Raw genomic sequence first — 12,719 nt, 5'->3', positions numbered from 1 at the left:
TTCCAGTCCATTTGAATCTTTTTCCTTGATCATAGTTGTTAGAAATACATGCTTTGCTTAGTTTACTGTTTACCACTCCCCACCCCAAGGACCAGCTATTAAATTGATTAATTCTGGTATTTTCTTCTTTTCTAATTTATTTATTTCTGCTTTTATCTTTATAATTTTTTCTGATTTCTTTATGACTTTTTCGTTTTTTCCCCCTAATGCTCAAGTGGAGTATTTAATTCATTTATTTATTTTCCTTTTGTAAAAAATGATTAAAGCTGTTAGGGCTATGTATTTATCTCTGAGAATAGTGTTGACTGCATCCTGTGAGTTTTTTTAAACAACCAACCCAGAAAATTCTTGTCATTCTTGATTATATCCCATTCATTTTGTTTTGTAGTTCTGACTTTATTTACTTGTAAATAGAGAACTCTATTTTCTATTTCCCAGATTTTTTTTGTATTGTGGTCAGAGAATGTAGCCAACATAATTTCTGCTTTTTTTTTTAATGGAAAGTTTTATTCTTGTTAGGCAGATAATTCGTTTTGGCAACTGTTTCTTCAATATTAGAGAAAAAGTGGATTATCTATTTGTTTCAAACCAAATACAAGAGCTATTAATTAAATTGTATTCATTATATTATTTACATAATTCTATATCCTAATTTATATTTTACCTACTTGATGTGTTCAAATCTCTAGGACATTAAAGTCTGCCACTACAATGTATCTTTACCCATGGCTCATTGAATTCCAACTATTTTACTTTATGTACTTTTATACAATGTCATTCAGCGCATATGATTACTATATTTGCTGTCACAATTGTTCTTCAATTAACATAAAGTAACCTTAATCCTGATGTATGGTTTTATTCTTAAATTCTACAATTCTAGGTATGAACGTTACCACTTTGACTTTCTTTTTGCTTCTATTTGTCTGCTATATCATCGTGGGACTTCTACTCTGACCACTTCTCTGTCATTAAGTATGTCCTTTATATGCAACAAAGAGTTACTTTTATTTTGTAATTGAACTGAAAATGTTAGTTAAAAAAGGGAAGTTTGAATTTTTCATATTAACTGTTGTAATTTCTATGCTTAGTTTCTTTTTTTGTTCTATGTACTCCTTTGCTATGTAGTTGGATTTGTTTGTTTCTTTTTGTCTTCAGTGATTTTGAAGATAAGAGTCCTGTTTTTAATAGTCAGTGGTTACTTCGAGGTTTAAAAAATCTTATACTTTCGGTTAATTATAAAAGTGAAAAAAAGACCAAACCCAGTAACTTTTCATTTCCTTTTATGGAATATTGGCCTTGCCCAAGTCCTATTACTTTCCACTATCCCTACCCCCTACAATCTAAGAGCATTCTTCCTCTGTTAATCGATATAAAGTATTACTTTTTGTCTTTTTTAAAGGACATGGATGATTTCTCTCACTGTTATTTCTTTTTTAATTTTAATTTTAAATCTTTCAATTTTGGAACTATATTCATCATCATAAGTCTTTTCCCATGGTTTCCTGCTTTTAATGCTCAGCTCCAAGCTTCCCCACTTTGATGTTTTCATTCTTCATTGTTATTATCTCTTGGAAATCTAAATTTTTGCCTCTTGGAGGCAACGTCTTTCTGGAAGCCACACATACCTGAGGGTGGCTTTCTTTGACCGTCTCACCTGAATAGCAACCCAATTGGGTATAAAATTCTGTGTCTAAATTTTTCTCTCTCAAATGTCTTCTGGTGTTAATCATGTTTTTCAGAGAGGTTCCCAAGGGGCTTGGTTTGTAAAGTTCCATATTAATGACATTGAAAGATATAAGTGGAACATCTGGGAATGGCTCTCTTTCTATTATTTTGCATGAAACATGGTTCCTCTCACTGTTCGATTCAACCCCACCTCTCAGGCACCAAGCTCTGGAGACTAACAAAGGCCATGTTGGGTCCTTCAGATCTATTCACAGACCCGATTTGCTTGACCCATGACCTTTCTCCATTCAATTCTATTTCCTTCCTGGTATGAGACTGGGCCCAGGTCCCAGTCAAATCTTCCTATGAGGCAAAGGGAGCCACCATCCTTGCTGAAGAAAAATAACACACTACAATGATCCTACTGGGAATGGTCACTGAGAATGTTGCCACTGCTGCCTGGAACACACTAACCAGATTCCTACACAAATGGAAACATTGGGATAGCCTCTGTGGTGGCTATCAGGTGGTGGTGGCTCCACCCCTCTTCAGAAGAACCTATTGTCTGCTGAGAGCACTGTGATTGACAGCTCCGCTCTGCCCCTTCAGCTGCAGAAGTGATGTTGACATGGGGGTCCTGCTCTTCTTGGGCTGCTGCCAGCCAGTGACTGAGCCTGGCAGAGGTACTAGTCCTGGGTGATTCCTCTTCCACCTGGGATGCCTTCAATGGGCAGTCCCTGTGACAGGGACTCCCTGTCAGCCTGGCCAGGACGTTCTCAGAGCTGCATGGTGGCCTGAGTCTCTTTCTATGCAGTCTTTCCTTCCTTCACTGCTTCCACGGGTGTCAGACTTGCTTTGTGGTCTGAAGACTCTCCCTGTCTGCTTCTGCTTCCTCTCCCCTTTCCTTCATGGGTATTTCCCCTAATACATCTAGCAAATGTCTAATACTGTCTTAGCATCTGCTTCTCAGCCTCCTGCCCACTCACCTTCTAGTACAACAGATTGATTGGTGTGGATCCCTGGGTTGGCAGGGACAGAACTATCAACGGCCCCAGGCAACCTGTGTGGGGAGCTTGCTGGCCCCCACTGCAACTGACCTGGATTTTATTGGCAACCCATCTTTGAGAAAAGTGCCTGTTTTATCTCTTGCTGCAGCCTGGAGTCTTTTTATCTGATTCCAGTGAAGTTCTTGATCTTAGTTTTTTAAATATTTTTTTAAAAAAAAAAGGTTTCCTTGAACTTTCAAAGGGAATTGAGAGGATTAATCTTTCAGATTCTCTGCTCCTTCTGCCATTAGCGGGAAGTATTTTTTTTTCAACCTAATTTCTTTCTGTCAGTTCATAGAGGACTTTCTGTGGTTTCAAAGATTCCCATTTGCAGTCTCTCAGTAATTCAAATGTGACCTTTAGGATCATCCTACTGGGGACACTGATAGCCAAATGCCATCTATTTTCTGTACAGACACTTGGTACAGTCAATTCAGACAAGCCCCAGCATTCTAGAGAGTATGCTTTCCATCAGAATATTTATCTCTGTTTTTCATTTATTTTTTTCGTTAGCCGTTTTAGTTCTGTGTGCCGAGCCCAAAGCAGTTGCCCCGAGTTCCTTTTCTGCAGTCTTGTTGAATCTCTTTAAACACAAACCTGTATTCTCTCTTATCTTTGTGGGTCTTGGTTTTCTGCTGTTTCTGATGTTGAAGGTGACTTCTCGGAGCCAATTTGGTGTTTCAATGCTTTTCAGTGAGACCAGAACTAGGTTTTTGCCTGCTTTGCTCACCATTTCTGAAATTTGTCTTGTGGGTTCCAAGTTATTCTAACTACTTTTTGAGACAGACCTGTGGATATGTTGGCATATTGAGTCAGGAAGAGGCAGCCAGCCATCTTGCATTTATTCTAGGCATCCTGGGGTGGGAGCAGTGACACCTGGGGCTCTATCCTGCACGACTCCAGGAGGCACCACTGAATAGACCACAGGAGTCTAAAGCTTTAAATATGATGAAATACATTTTCCTAGATTTCTTGTGACATAAACCCATAAGAAATGTAAACACATAAGAAAGCATAGAATCTTTGGAAAGCCACCAAATCAAGTCATGTATGTTAAATTTTTACCACATAGTTCTCAATGAATGCCATATATAATATGTTTTCTTTTTCCCTCTTTGCTAGCACTTAGAGAGGGTTTGGGGATGACATTCTATATAGGGTCTTAAAAATACTCAAATTTTTCCTTCCCAAAGTCTCCCAAGGTTGCTGCAGTAACAAGAAACAGTAGAAGAAACGGAATTCCCTTACCTATAGCTCTGTAGCAGAGAAATAAGTCACAGGGATGTTTGTGGTGGAATTTTTTGTTTCCCAGGAAAACCCTAAGGAACCTAAATGTTCATCAATAAGCTACTGGCTAAATGAGTTGTGATGTATTCACCCAGTGGAATGCAATGATGCCATTAGAAAGAAAAAGTCAATTCATGGATTCTGATGTGAAACAATTTCCAAGAAACATGATAACGTGAAAAAGTAAGGAACAGAACTGTGGGTATAATATTTTCCAAATTTAAAGAAGTCAAATATATACTGGGGGTGCCAAAAAAATGTATACAAGTGGACACTTTGGTCAACGTTGCTCAAGCAGTAGTTGGCCGTAATCGGAAGTGTCTGAACGCTGGTGGTAACCACTTTGAGCACCTCTTGTAACTGCAGAAGTCAAACGTGACTTGTATTCATCTTTTGTTATCAGTATATATTGAGTATTACAATTTTAATACAGATTCCTTTCTTAAAATATGTATACATTTTTTGGTACCCTCGGTATATGTATACACGTGTGTGCACACACACACACACACACATACATCTACATGGAAAATTTCTGGTAGAAGTATGCACAAACTATTAACTGGGGTTGCTTCGAGAAAGGACAACTGAAGCCCTGGGCTGTGATGGAGGCTACTGTCATATCTGGGTTTTTTGTACTGTTTGAATATCTTATTGAGGGCATAGAATACATTTTCAATCATATGTTGAAATTCTAATCCCCAACATAATGGTATTAGGAGATGAGAACTTTGGGAATTTATTAGGTCATGAAGGTAGAGCCCTCATGAATGGGATTAGTGCCCTTCTAAGAGACCCCAGAGAGCTCTCTCACCCTCTCTCTGCCTTGTGAGGACACAGCGAGAAGTTGGCAGTCTGCAACCTGGAAGAGAGCCCTCACCTGACCGTGGTGCACCGTGATCCTGAACGTCCAGCCTCCAGAACTGTGAAAAATAAGTTTCTGTTGTTTATAAGCCACACAGTTGATGGTATTGTTACAGCAGCCTCCTACGTTGATACAAAACTCCACAATGGCAAGACCCCTGTGCCCAAACCCCAAATTAGCCAGGCTCTTACGTAAGACCTGGCCAGGGCCTGCCTTGGACCCTTGTCTTTGGCCTGATCAGAAGCCCTGACTTGTGACACTCCCCTCTTTGTCTGCTGGCATCCAGCATCCCTGTGCAGCCACACCTACAGCCTTGGTTCTCTTGTCCCTGAGACCAGCACTAGTTTTCTACCTGTCTAAGGCCTTCCTGTGCCCTATGGAGTCCTGAAGCCCTCACTTCATTCCCTCTGGGGATGTTCTTTCTTCCATATTTCTCCATTTTCTGTCTGGTTTTCTCCTCAGGGTAGCAAGAGGCAGTGGCAACTCCAGACTGTGTATCTTCCCAACTTAAAGTCCCACAGAAAGAACCCCAGCCCCCTTCCTAGAAACCCAAGCCAGAGTTTTGTTGCTTTTCATTGCCTCTGGTGGTTCATGGGTCCATCGCTGAACCAGTGAACCAGTGACTGTGTCCAGCGCAATGTGATGCAGAGGGACAACGTAAAAATTGGAGCTGGGGCCTGGAAACGGTGTTTGAATCCCGTATCAAGCTGCAGCTCAAGTCAGCCCTGCTGCAGTTTTCGTGTTTTCAATTATATGAAATTCTCTCCTTGCTTAAAACCAGTTTGGGTCAGGGTTTGTGTCATTGTTACTACTTTTAGCAGAAGGAGTCCTGAATGAAAAAGGAATAGACGTTCAGGCACAGTTCCATTTTTATAAAAGGAAAAGGTGTGTGTGTGTGACTTTGTGTATAGAAAGAGAGTCTCCCTGATACCCATGAAAAAGTAACAGTGGTTGAATGTATCTGGGCAGCAGGATTAAAGGTAATTTTTCTTTCCTGTGTTTTCTAATTGTTATTCAATGAGCATGAATTGCTGTGTGATAAAAAGAAGAGTTTATTAGTTTTGATAAAGTCATTTGACTCAATCACTTTTACAAAGTGAGAGGAACTTCATCTACTTTATTGCTGACGTTGTAGGGAAGAACATGAGCCAGCCAAACACAAGTGAGGACTGCTCCTTCCAAGATGTGGACAAGCTGATGAAAACCGTGCAGCTGGTGGTCCATGTCCCCACCTTCCTCCTGGGCCTCCTCCTCAACCTCCTGGCCATTCGAGGCTTCCACGCCTTCCTGAAGAAGAAGTGGTCGGAGTATTCTGCCACCTCCATCTACATGATCAACCTGGCCATCTTTGACCTGCTGCTGGTGCTTTCCCTCCCATTCAAGACAGTCCTGAGCCATGGGCGGAACCCCTTCCCATCCCTCTGTACCTTGGCCGAGTGCCTCTACTTCATCAGCATGTACGGCAGCGTCTTCATGATCTGCTTCATCAGCCTGGACAGATTCTTGGCCATTCAGTACCCGTTCCTGGTCAAGCACTGCCGGTCCCCCAGGAAGATCTTTGGAATCTGCTGCACCATCTGGGTGCTGGTGTGGGCCGGCAGTATCCCCATCTACAACTTCCATGGGAAAGAGGGCAAGTCCACGTGCTTCCACAATATGTCCGACGGCACCTGGAGTGCCAAGGTCATCTTGCCTCTCCAGGTGTTTGGCTTCCTTCTTCCCTTGAGTGTCATGGGTTTCTGCTCCTGCAGGAGCATTTTCATTCTGGTCAGCCGTCGAAACCACACCCAGAACTGGGTCCAGGAGAGGGCATGCATCTGGACCATCGCCTCCAATCTGGCTGTCTTTGTGGCCTCTTTTCTTCCAGTCCACCTGGGTTTCTTCTTGCAGTTCTTGGTGAGGAACGGCTTTATTGAGGACTGCAGAGCTAAGCAGAACATCAGCTTGTTCTTGCAGCTGTCGATGTGTTTCTCCAACATCAACTGCTGCCTGGATGTTTTCTGCTACTACTTTGTCATCAAAGAATTCCGCATGGGCCTCATGGCCTCCCAGCGTTCCAGAGGCTCCCTGGTTCCCCAGGATACCATAGTTGACCACCAGGGCCTCAGGGAAGAAAGCCCTGATCAGAAGAAGGAAACCCCAATCCCGAATTCCAGTAGCAGATGTCCTGTGTCAGGATTTTGATATGATGGGGTGATATGTAGTTCATTGATTGGTGTGCTTTTCCTTTAGATGCTCATTGAATGCTGTCTGTGCTCATTATGCCCCAAAGACCTTCCGCCCACACCCAGACAGCTCAACATAAATCACCCAGTGTTTGGGGTTTCTGATGAACCTAAGAACCAGGTGAATTCTTGATTTCTCAGCCTAAAACGCATGAAGCAGAAGAATTGGGAAAGAAAATGAAACCATCTGAACGAGATTGGTTCCCAACTCTCCCCTATCCTTCCATTAGATTAGAAAATTCTGGAAGGGAAGACAGAGAGGAGTTAGGAGAGAGAATCAAGAGAGCTGGTCATGGTGGAAGGTGTCCTGAGCAGAGATGGAGTGGTAGGGATGGATCAAGCTCCTTTTTAGTTTGGGGGTCCTGGGGCAGAGCAGACTTGTGCTTTCCAGTCCCTTCTGGGGCTCTGTTGACCAATAACCTTGCAGAGATGACAGGACGTGGAGGTGGTCAGAGCAGAGCAAATATGCAAAGAGAGTGGACTCGTACAAGTTTCCTATGGGCTTTTGAAAGGCCTGTAAAGACACCTAAACCTTTCTGTGCCCACCAGGAGGCTGCAGAAAAATGAGGGGGTGTGGTGTGGACCAGGCTGTGGTGAAGCTGTGGATATTTTGTAGAAGCAGTGGGGACAGAGTGGATAGTTGTTGATGACACCTGAGAGCCAGGAGGGTACAGGATACACCTGGGGAAGGAAGGAAACAGGCCAAGGGTTGGAAGTGGACAGCCCCTCCCACATTGCCACTGGCAAACCCACTCCATGGAGCTTTAGCACTGGGCTGGTGTGGGAGAGGCAGTGGAGACAAGCCTGGGAGAGGGGAAGTTCCTGAACGTGACCAACTTGCTATCTTGAACAGACTGGGAAGTTGTTAAACTTGGTTTCTTTGAGAACGATGACAAAGAATCAGGCTCGATTTGCTTCAGCCAGAGGAGAATAAGGAACATGTGTGTGTCAGGTCCACCTGAGTCCCAACTGGGCAACTGGCCATGGTGGCACTGTCCATAGAGTTGTCCCTCTCCAGTGCTGGTGGGGGGGGGGGCGGGCGGAGAAAATGGGTCAGCCAGGAATGGAGGAACCATCTTGAGGGCACAGGCTCTTGGCAGTTCCTGGTTGGAAACGAAACAATTGAATCACGGCTTGGCTCCGGCTCCTCTAATGATCCAGAGAAGGAGCAGCAGTGACAACCGAAAGCCTTAGATGATTCAGCTGCTCCAGAGAGTCAAATGACTATCAGGATACATTTTGGGGTGGTTTTGCAAGATGAAATGAGTGGGACGAGAAGTAACAAAAGAGACAAGGGGAAGGTCTTTCAGAAGAAGAGCCGCCACCTTCCACCTGTGGGACAGGAGGCTTCCACCACCAAGTAGTGGACGGAAGGGAGGGGTGGCTGTGTGGGAGGAAGAGGGTGACTTAAATAAAACCCTGACGGGAGGAGGATGCAAGGCTGGGCGATTGCCCAGCACTTGATGTGATGGAGCTCTGTAAGGGGGTGGGGTGGGCAGGAAGGATGGAGGGCAGAGCTGCTTCCTGCCTGACAGTCCCCTCTTGACTGAGAGCCATCCAAGGTCAGGAGCCCAGTCTTCTCCTGCCTCTGACTCAGTGGTCAGGTGGCACTCTGTGCGGCTGGAGGGAAGGGTGATGAAGAAAGTAGCAATGAAGGGGTGGAAATGGGTCTGGAGGCTCGATCATGCCCAGGACCAGAGGCTACTGCCCCTTAGACTGGGCCTCTAGGGACCAGCACCCAGAGTCAGGGGCTCTGCAGACCCAGAAGGGGAGTCCTGCCCAGCTGCCCCAAGCACTGACACTCCTTCCCCTGCCCGCAGGTTCCACTGTCCCACAGCCATCCTAGACAGAGGCACGCCTGTTCTACTCTTAGAAAGCCAGACTGCTGGATCCAGCGGGACTCTGGGGGCTGGACTGGGATCAGAGCCCATGTGTGGGTAGAGTTAGGGACCACTCCTCCTCCTTTCTTTCGTTGCACTGGGAACTGAGAGCCTGCTCACTGGAGGTGAGTGGCGTCCTTCAAGCTGCAATTGGATCTACCAACGTGCTTAGGGCCAAACAGGCTTCCTAAGAGAAAAGGGACAGCAGGGCCCTAAGCACCCATCATTCCAGGGATGTTCATAAACATAAGATCTTGGATTGTGGTCAGTATGACCCTGCCTAGCCAGGTGACGGAGAGGGTGTAACTATAAGGTGTAGGTCCTTGGAGGGGTACAGCAGTCTTGGGTTGATGTGACAATTGTGGACTGGTGGGTGAAACTTAATGACCTTTTGACCGATGCCAACACACTGAGGTGAGGAAAGGGGCGCCTCTTCTCTCCCCATGGTGACCCACCTAGTCCTGTGAGTCACAGAGGACTCATCAGGGTCCTCGGGAGTGGGCACAGGTCCAACACTGAGGCCAGGCTGCTCTGTAAGAGGATCCACACTCTGGGCCTGAGCCCGGCCCTCTATCAGCACTTGGATCCAGCAGGCAAGGAAGGGGCAGAGGGTCAGGGTCAGGGTTAGGGTTACGGTGAAGATGCACCCAAGGGTCCAATCCTGCAGCAAGTGGCAGCCAATGAGTTGGGGAACCTTGAACTTAGGGGTGGAAAAGGCTGAAATTCCTGCTACTAAAGACAGTAGAAGCTTGGAGATGTTGTTTGGCCATAAATGTGACCTTTGTACTCCTAGACTGGAAAACCCTGGGACATACTTGTTACTTGTACATGTGTGAAACTAGCACAATTAATTGGAAAAAAATGATTTGATTAATGTGATTTGTCAAAAAAAAAAAAAAAAAAAAAGATTACTGTGATGTGTATGACCTTGTCTTGGGCTGTACTTACTGGCTCCAGAGAAGAGCTGGCTCCTGAAGCCCTTGCCAGGTGACCCAACGATCATGGTCCAAAAGACCAAGAAGGGAATAGGTGGAAGTAGCCACCTGGACACCAGGAGTGAGAGCACAGGGAGGTGACCTCAGGCCTGCCATAGGAGCACTGCTGGGGCCAGGAGCCACACCCTGCAGGGTCTAGTTACAGCTCCCCACATCCACTTGGGTACTTGGTTCTCTGTGGTAGCAACAGACCCCAAAAGCCCTGCTGTGGTCCCTGCAGCACAGGGTCCATCCCACTCTTCTCCCACCATCTTATCCCACTACCACTGTGACACTGGAGCTGCTTTCAAAGGCTCTGGGCTCTTCTAGTCCAGCCTAGAAGGCCTGCTGACCACTAATGAGCTGAAGACACAGGTTCAGTTCTCTAGGAGTCCTCCCCTGCTGACCCCTCCCTTCTCTGACCACCAACCAAATGAGTCCGACTCTCCCAGGTTAGATCTGTGTTTTCCTTTGTGGTTCCTCACATGTGAATCCTGCAACCTCCTGGAGAAGGTGAATTGCTACATACTGGCCCAGGCCACCCCTTTCTCCTGAGTTCCCCACAATCCTGAGCACAGCCTAGTCATGACCTGGGTGTTAGTACTAACTATGGACATCCTTATTCCTTGACAGTTGCTATGGATTGAAATGTGTCTCCCCCAAATTCATATATTGGTATTTGGAGATGGGGCCTGTGGGAGATACAGAGGTTGAGATGAAGCCCTCAGGGTGGGGCCCTCATGATGCGATTAGTGCCCTTATAAGAAGAGACACCAGAGCGCTTACTTCCTCTCTCCACCTGCACACACTGAGGAAATGTGGGCACAGGGAGAAGGTGGCTGTCTGCAACCAGAGGAGAGAGCCCTCAGTAGCCATTAACCCCATTGGTGCCTTGATCTTGGACTTCCAGCCTCCAGACCATGAGAAATAAATTCGTGTTTTGTTAAAGCCACTCAGGATTTGGCATGTTGTTATGGCCGCCTGAGAAGGCTGATACAACAGCCATCTCCTGCTAACCCAGGAGCCACCTCCCATCGGGGCCATGCTCCCTCAGGGGCAAGGAATGACCCTCCCTTGGGATACTGGCGCCCAGGAAGATTGCTAGTCCACAAGCTGCATTTGTCAACTATATTCCTCTTGAGTCCCTCTCTGGAGGGCCTATGAAGCTGAAAGTCATTATATTAATGTGTATAGCTGCAACAGGGTGTTAATGGCATTTGGAACAGTAAGATAATAAGTAGCCTTGTAGCAAGTTGCCACAAATAAATAGTAATTGCAAAGATGAATGAAATGGCTGAGATCTGGTAGGTGATTGTAGAGACTAATAGAGGTTAAAAAGGATTTTGTTAATAGAAATTGAGAAGAGCAACCATATGGGTGTGAGGACAGCTTGGTGTGCAGTACAGTCACGAGGTAGGGATGGAGGCATCCGCACATAGGAACCATGGGGAGATGGTGGAGATGCCCACACCACACCACCCTCCATCTAGCCTAGAGGGTAGGCTGTGTTGTGGACAGCGACCTTCCAGGGCCATGGAATGGCAGCTGAGGCCATCATGAAAACCCCACTGCTGATCGGGCAGGGCACTCAAAGACCCACAAAGGTGGTGCTTTTTTGGGGGGAACAGCCCTGAAACTACCATCACAGCCACTTCTTGCTCTTTTCCACCCAGAGCTGGCCTCTCTTCTGAGCTCAAGACATAGAGTCTGAATGGGTATTTGAGAGGGTCTGTATGGCAGGTCAAGGTGGACTCTAGGAGTTTGAAGAGGAAGAACAAAGAGACATCCCTCCTCCCCAATTCAGTCTCACGCACCCCATCCCCCTCCAAGAGCCTGTGAGATGTGCCCTCTTCACAAAGCTGCTGCAGGAGGGGCCACATGGCTCTTGGTCGTGAGTCATGAACTAAACTTGGCTCTCAGACCTTTGAAGTTTTGAAGGTAGGATCTGAAGCACTGTCACTTCAAAGCCTGACATTAGTTCTGCTTGGTGGAGGGGCCCTGAGTTCACCTTGAGGTTCAGTCAGCCTTTGTTCTGGGGGGCTGTTGCTTGAGCAAGTATAACCAAGACGCTGTCTTTGAGGGAGGCTGTTGAGACCTGGGGCTCTTTGGGCCACCTACAGTCACGCAAGTCACCCAAGGTGTGGCTGTGTGACATCCTCTGCAAAGTGTGTTCCCTGTGGTCCTATTTCCAAATATAGTCACATTGGGGAGTAGGGCTCCAAAACATGAATTTTGGAGGATACAATTCAGACTACTCATTGCATATGGATTTATGTACTCTGTAACCTTGAGTAAAAAAAGTGTTGCGCTGCTTTTGTTTCTTCACATTGAATGTAACCTGCTCTGAGCTCATGAGCTTCAATGTAGGGTATTCCAGCTCTATCGTCTGGGGTCCCCTCCAACTCCTAGGACCCTGCGCAAGTTCTACGGCCACACTATTTGCAGAGATCTTTGGGTCTCGGTTTACACTAGTCACAGATACAGTGTCCATTTAGCAGGCCCTTCAATGAGGCATCCGTGTCATACTTGGGCATGAGGTTCATGCCTGCAGCTTCTGAGACCTCAGTGTTAAGTGGTCTTTCTCATTCAAGCCTGTGGCACCCTTCAGCTAACCTGTCACGCTGTGAGGACACAGGGGCTTGTTTGTCTTGGCTCTTCTTAGAACTGGAACAGCCCTGTACGTTCCAGATTCAGGGAGCTGCCGCTCTAATCCCCTATGGTCACACTCCTCTCTGCGCCCTCTCCCCAACAACTGTGCAGGGCTTTCTTCATCC

The 12,719-nt window shown here is 46.1% G+C and overlaps 1 protein-coding gene across 3 annotated transcripts in view; it reads left to right on the top strand.

The window, feature by feature from the left end:
• The window catches only part of GPR55 (G protein-coupled receptor 55), a 54,346-nt gene extending 42,086 nt beyond the window's left edge, over positions 1-12,260 (top strand). For 2 of the 3 annotated variants that reach the window (XM_074314811.1, XM_019739742.2), the window contains exon 2: positions 6,002-12,260. In XM_074314811.1, coding sequence (XP_074170912.1) covers positions 6,010-7,050 — 1,041 coding nt within the window. In that variant the 5' untranslated portion in view covers positions 6,002-6,009 and the 3' untranslated portion in view covers positions 7,051-12,260. The remainder of the gene's footprint in view (positions 1-6,001) is intronic. The other variant, XM_019739741.2, reaches the window with a different exon arrangement.
• The last annotated feature ends 459 nt before the right edge of the window (positions 12,261-12,719 follow it).

This window comes from Rhinolophus sinicus, linkage group LG01, assembly GCF_036562045.2.
Source record: "Rhinolophus sinicus isolate RSC01 linkage group LG01, ASM3656204v1, whole genome shotgun sequence".
Classification (NCBI taxonomy): domain Eukaryota; kingdom Metazoa; phylum Chordata; class Mammalia; order Chiroptera; family Rhinolophidae; genus Rhinolophus; species Rhinolophus sinicus.
This window is presented reverse-complemented; position numbering and strand designations above follow the sequence as displayed.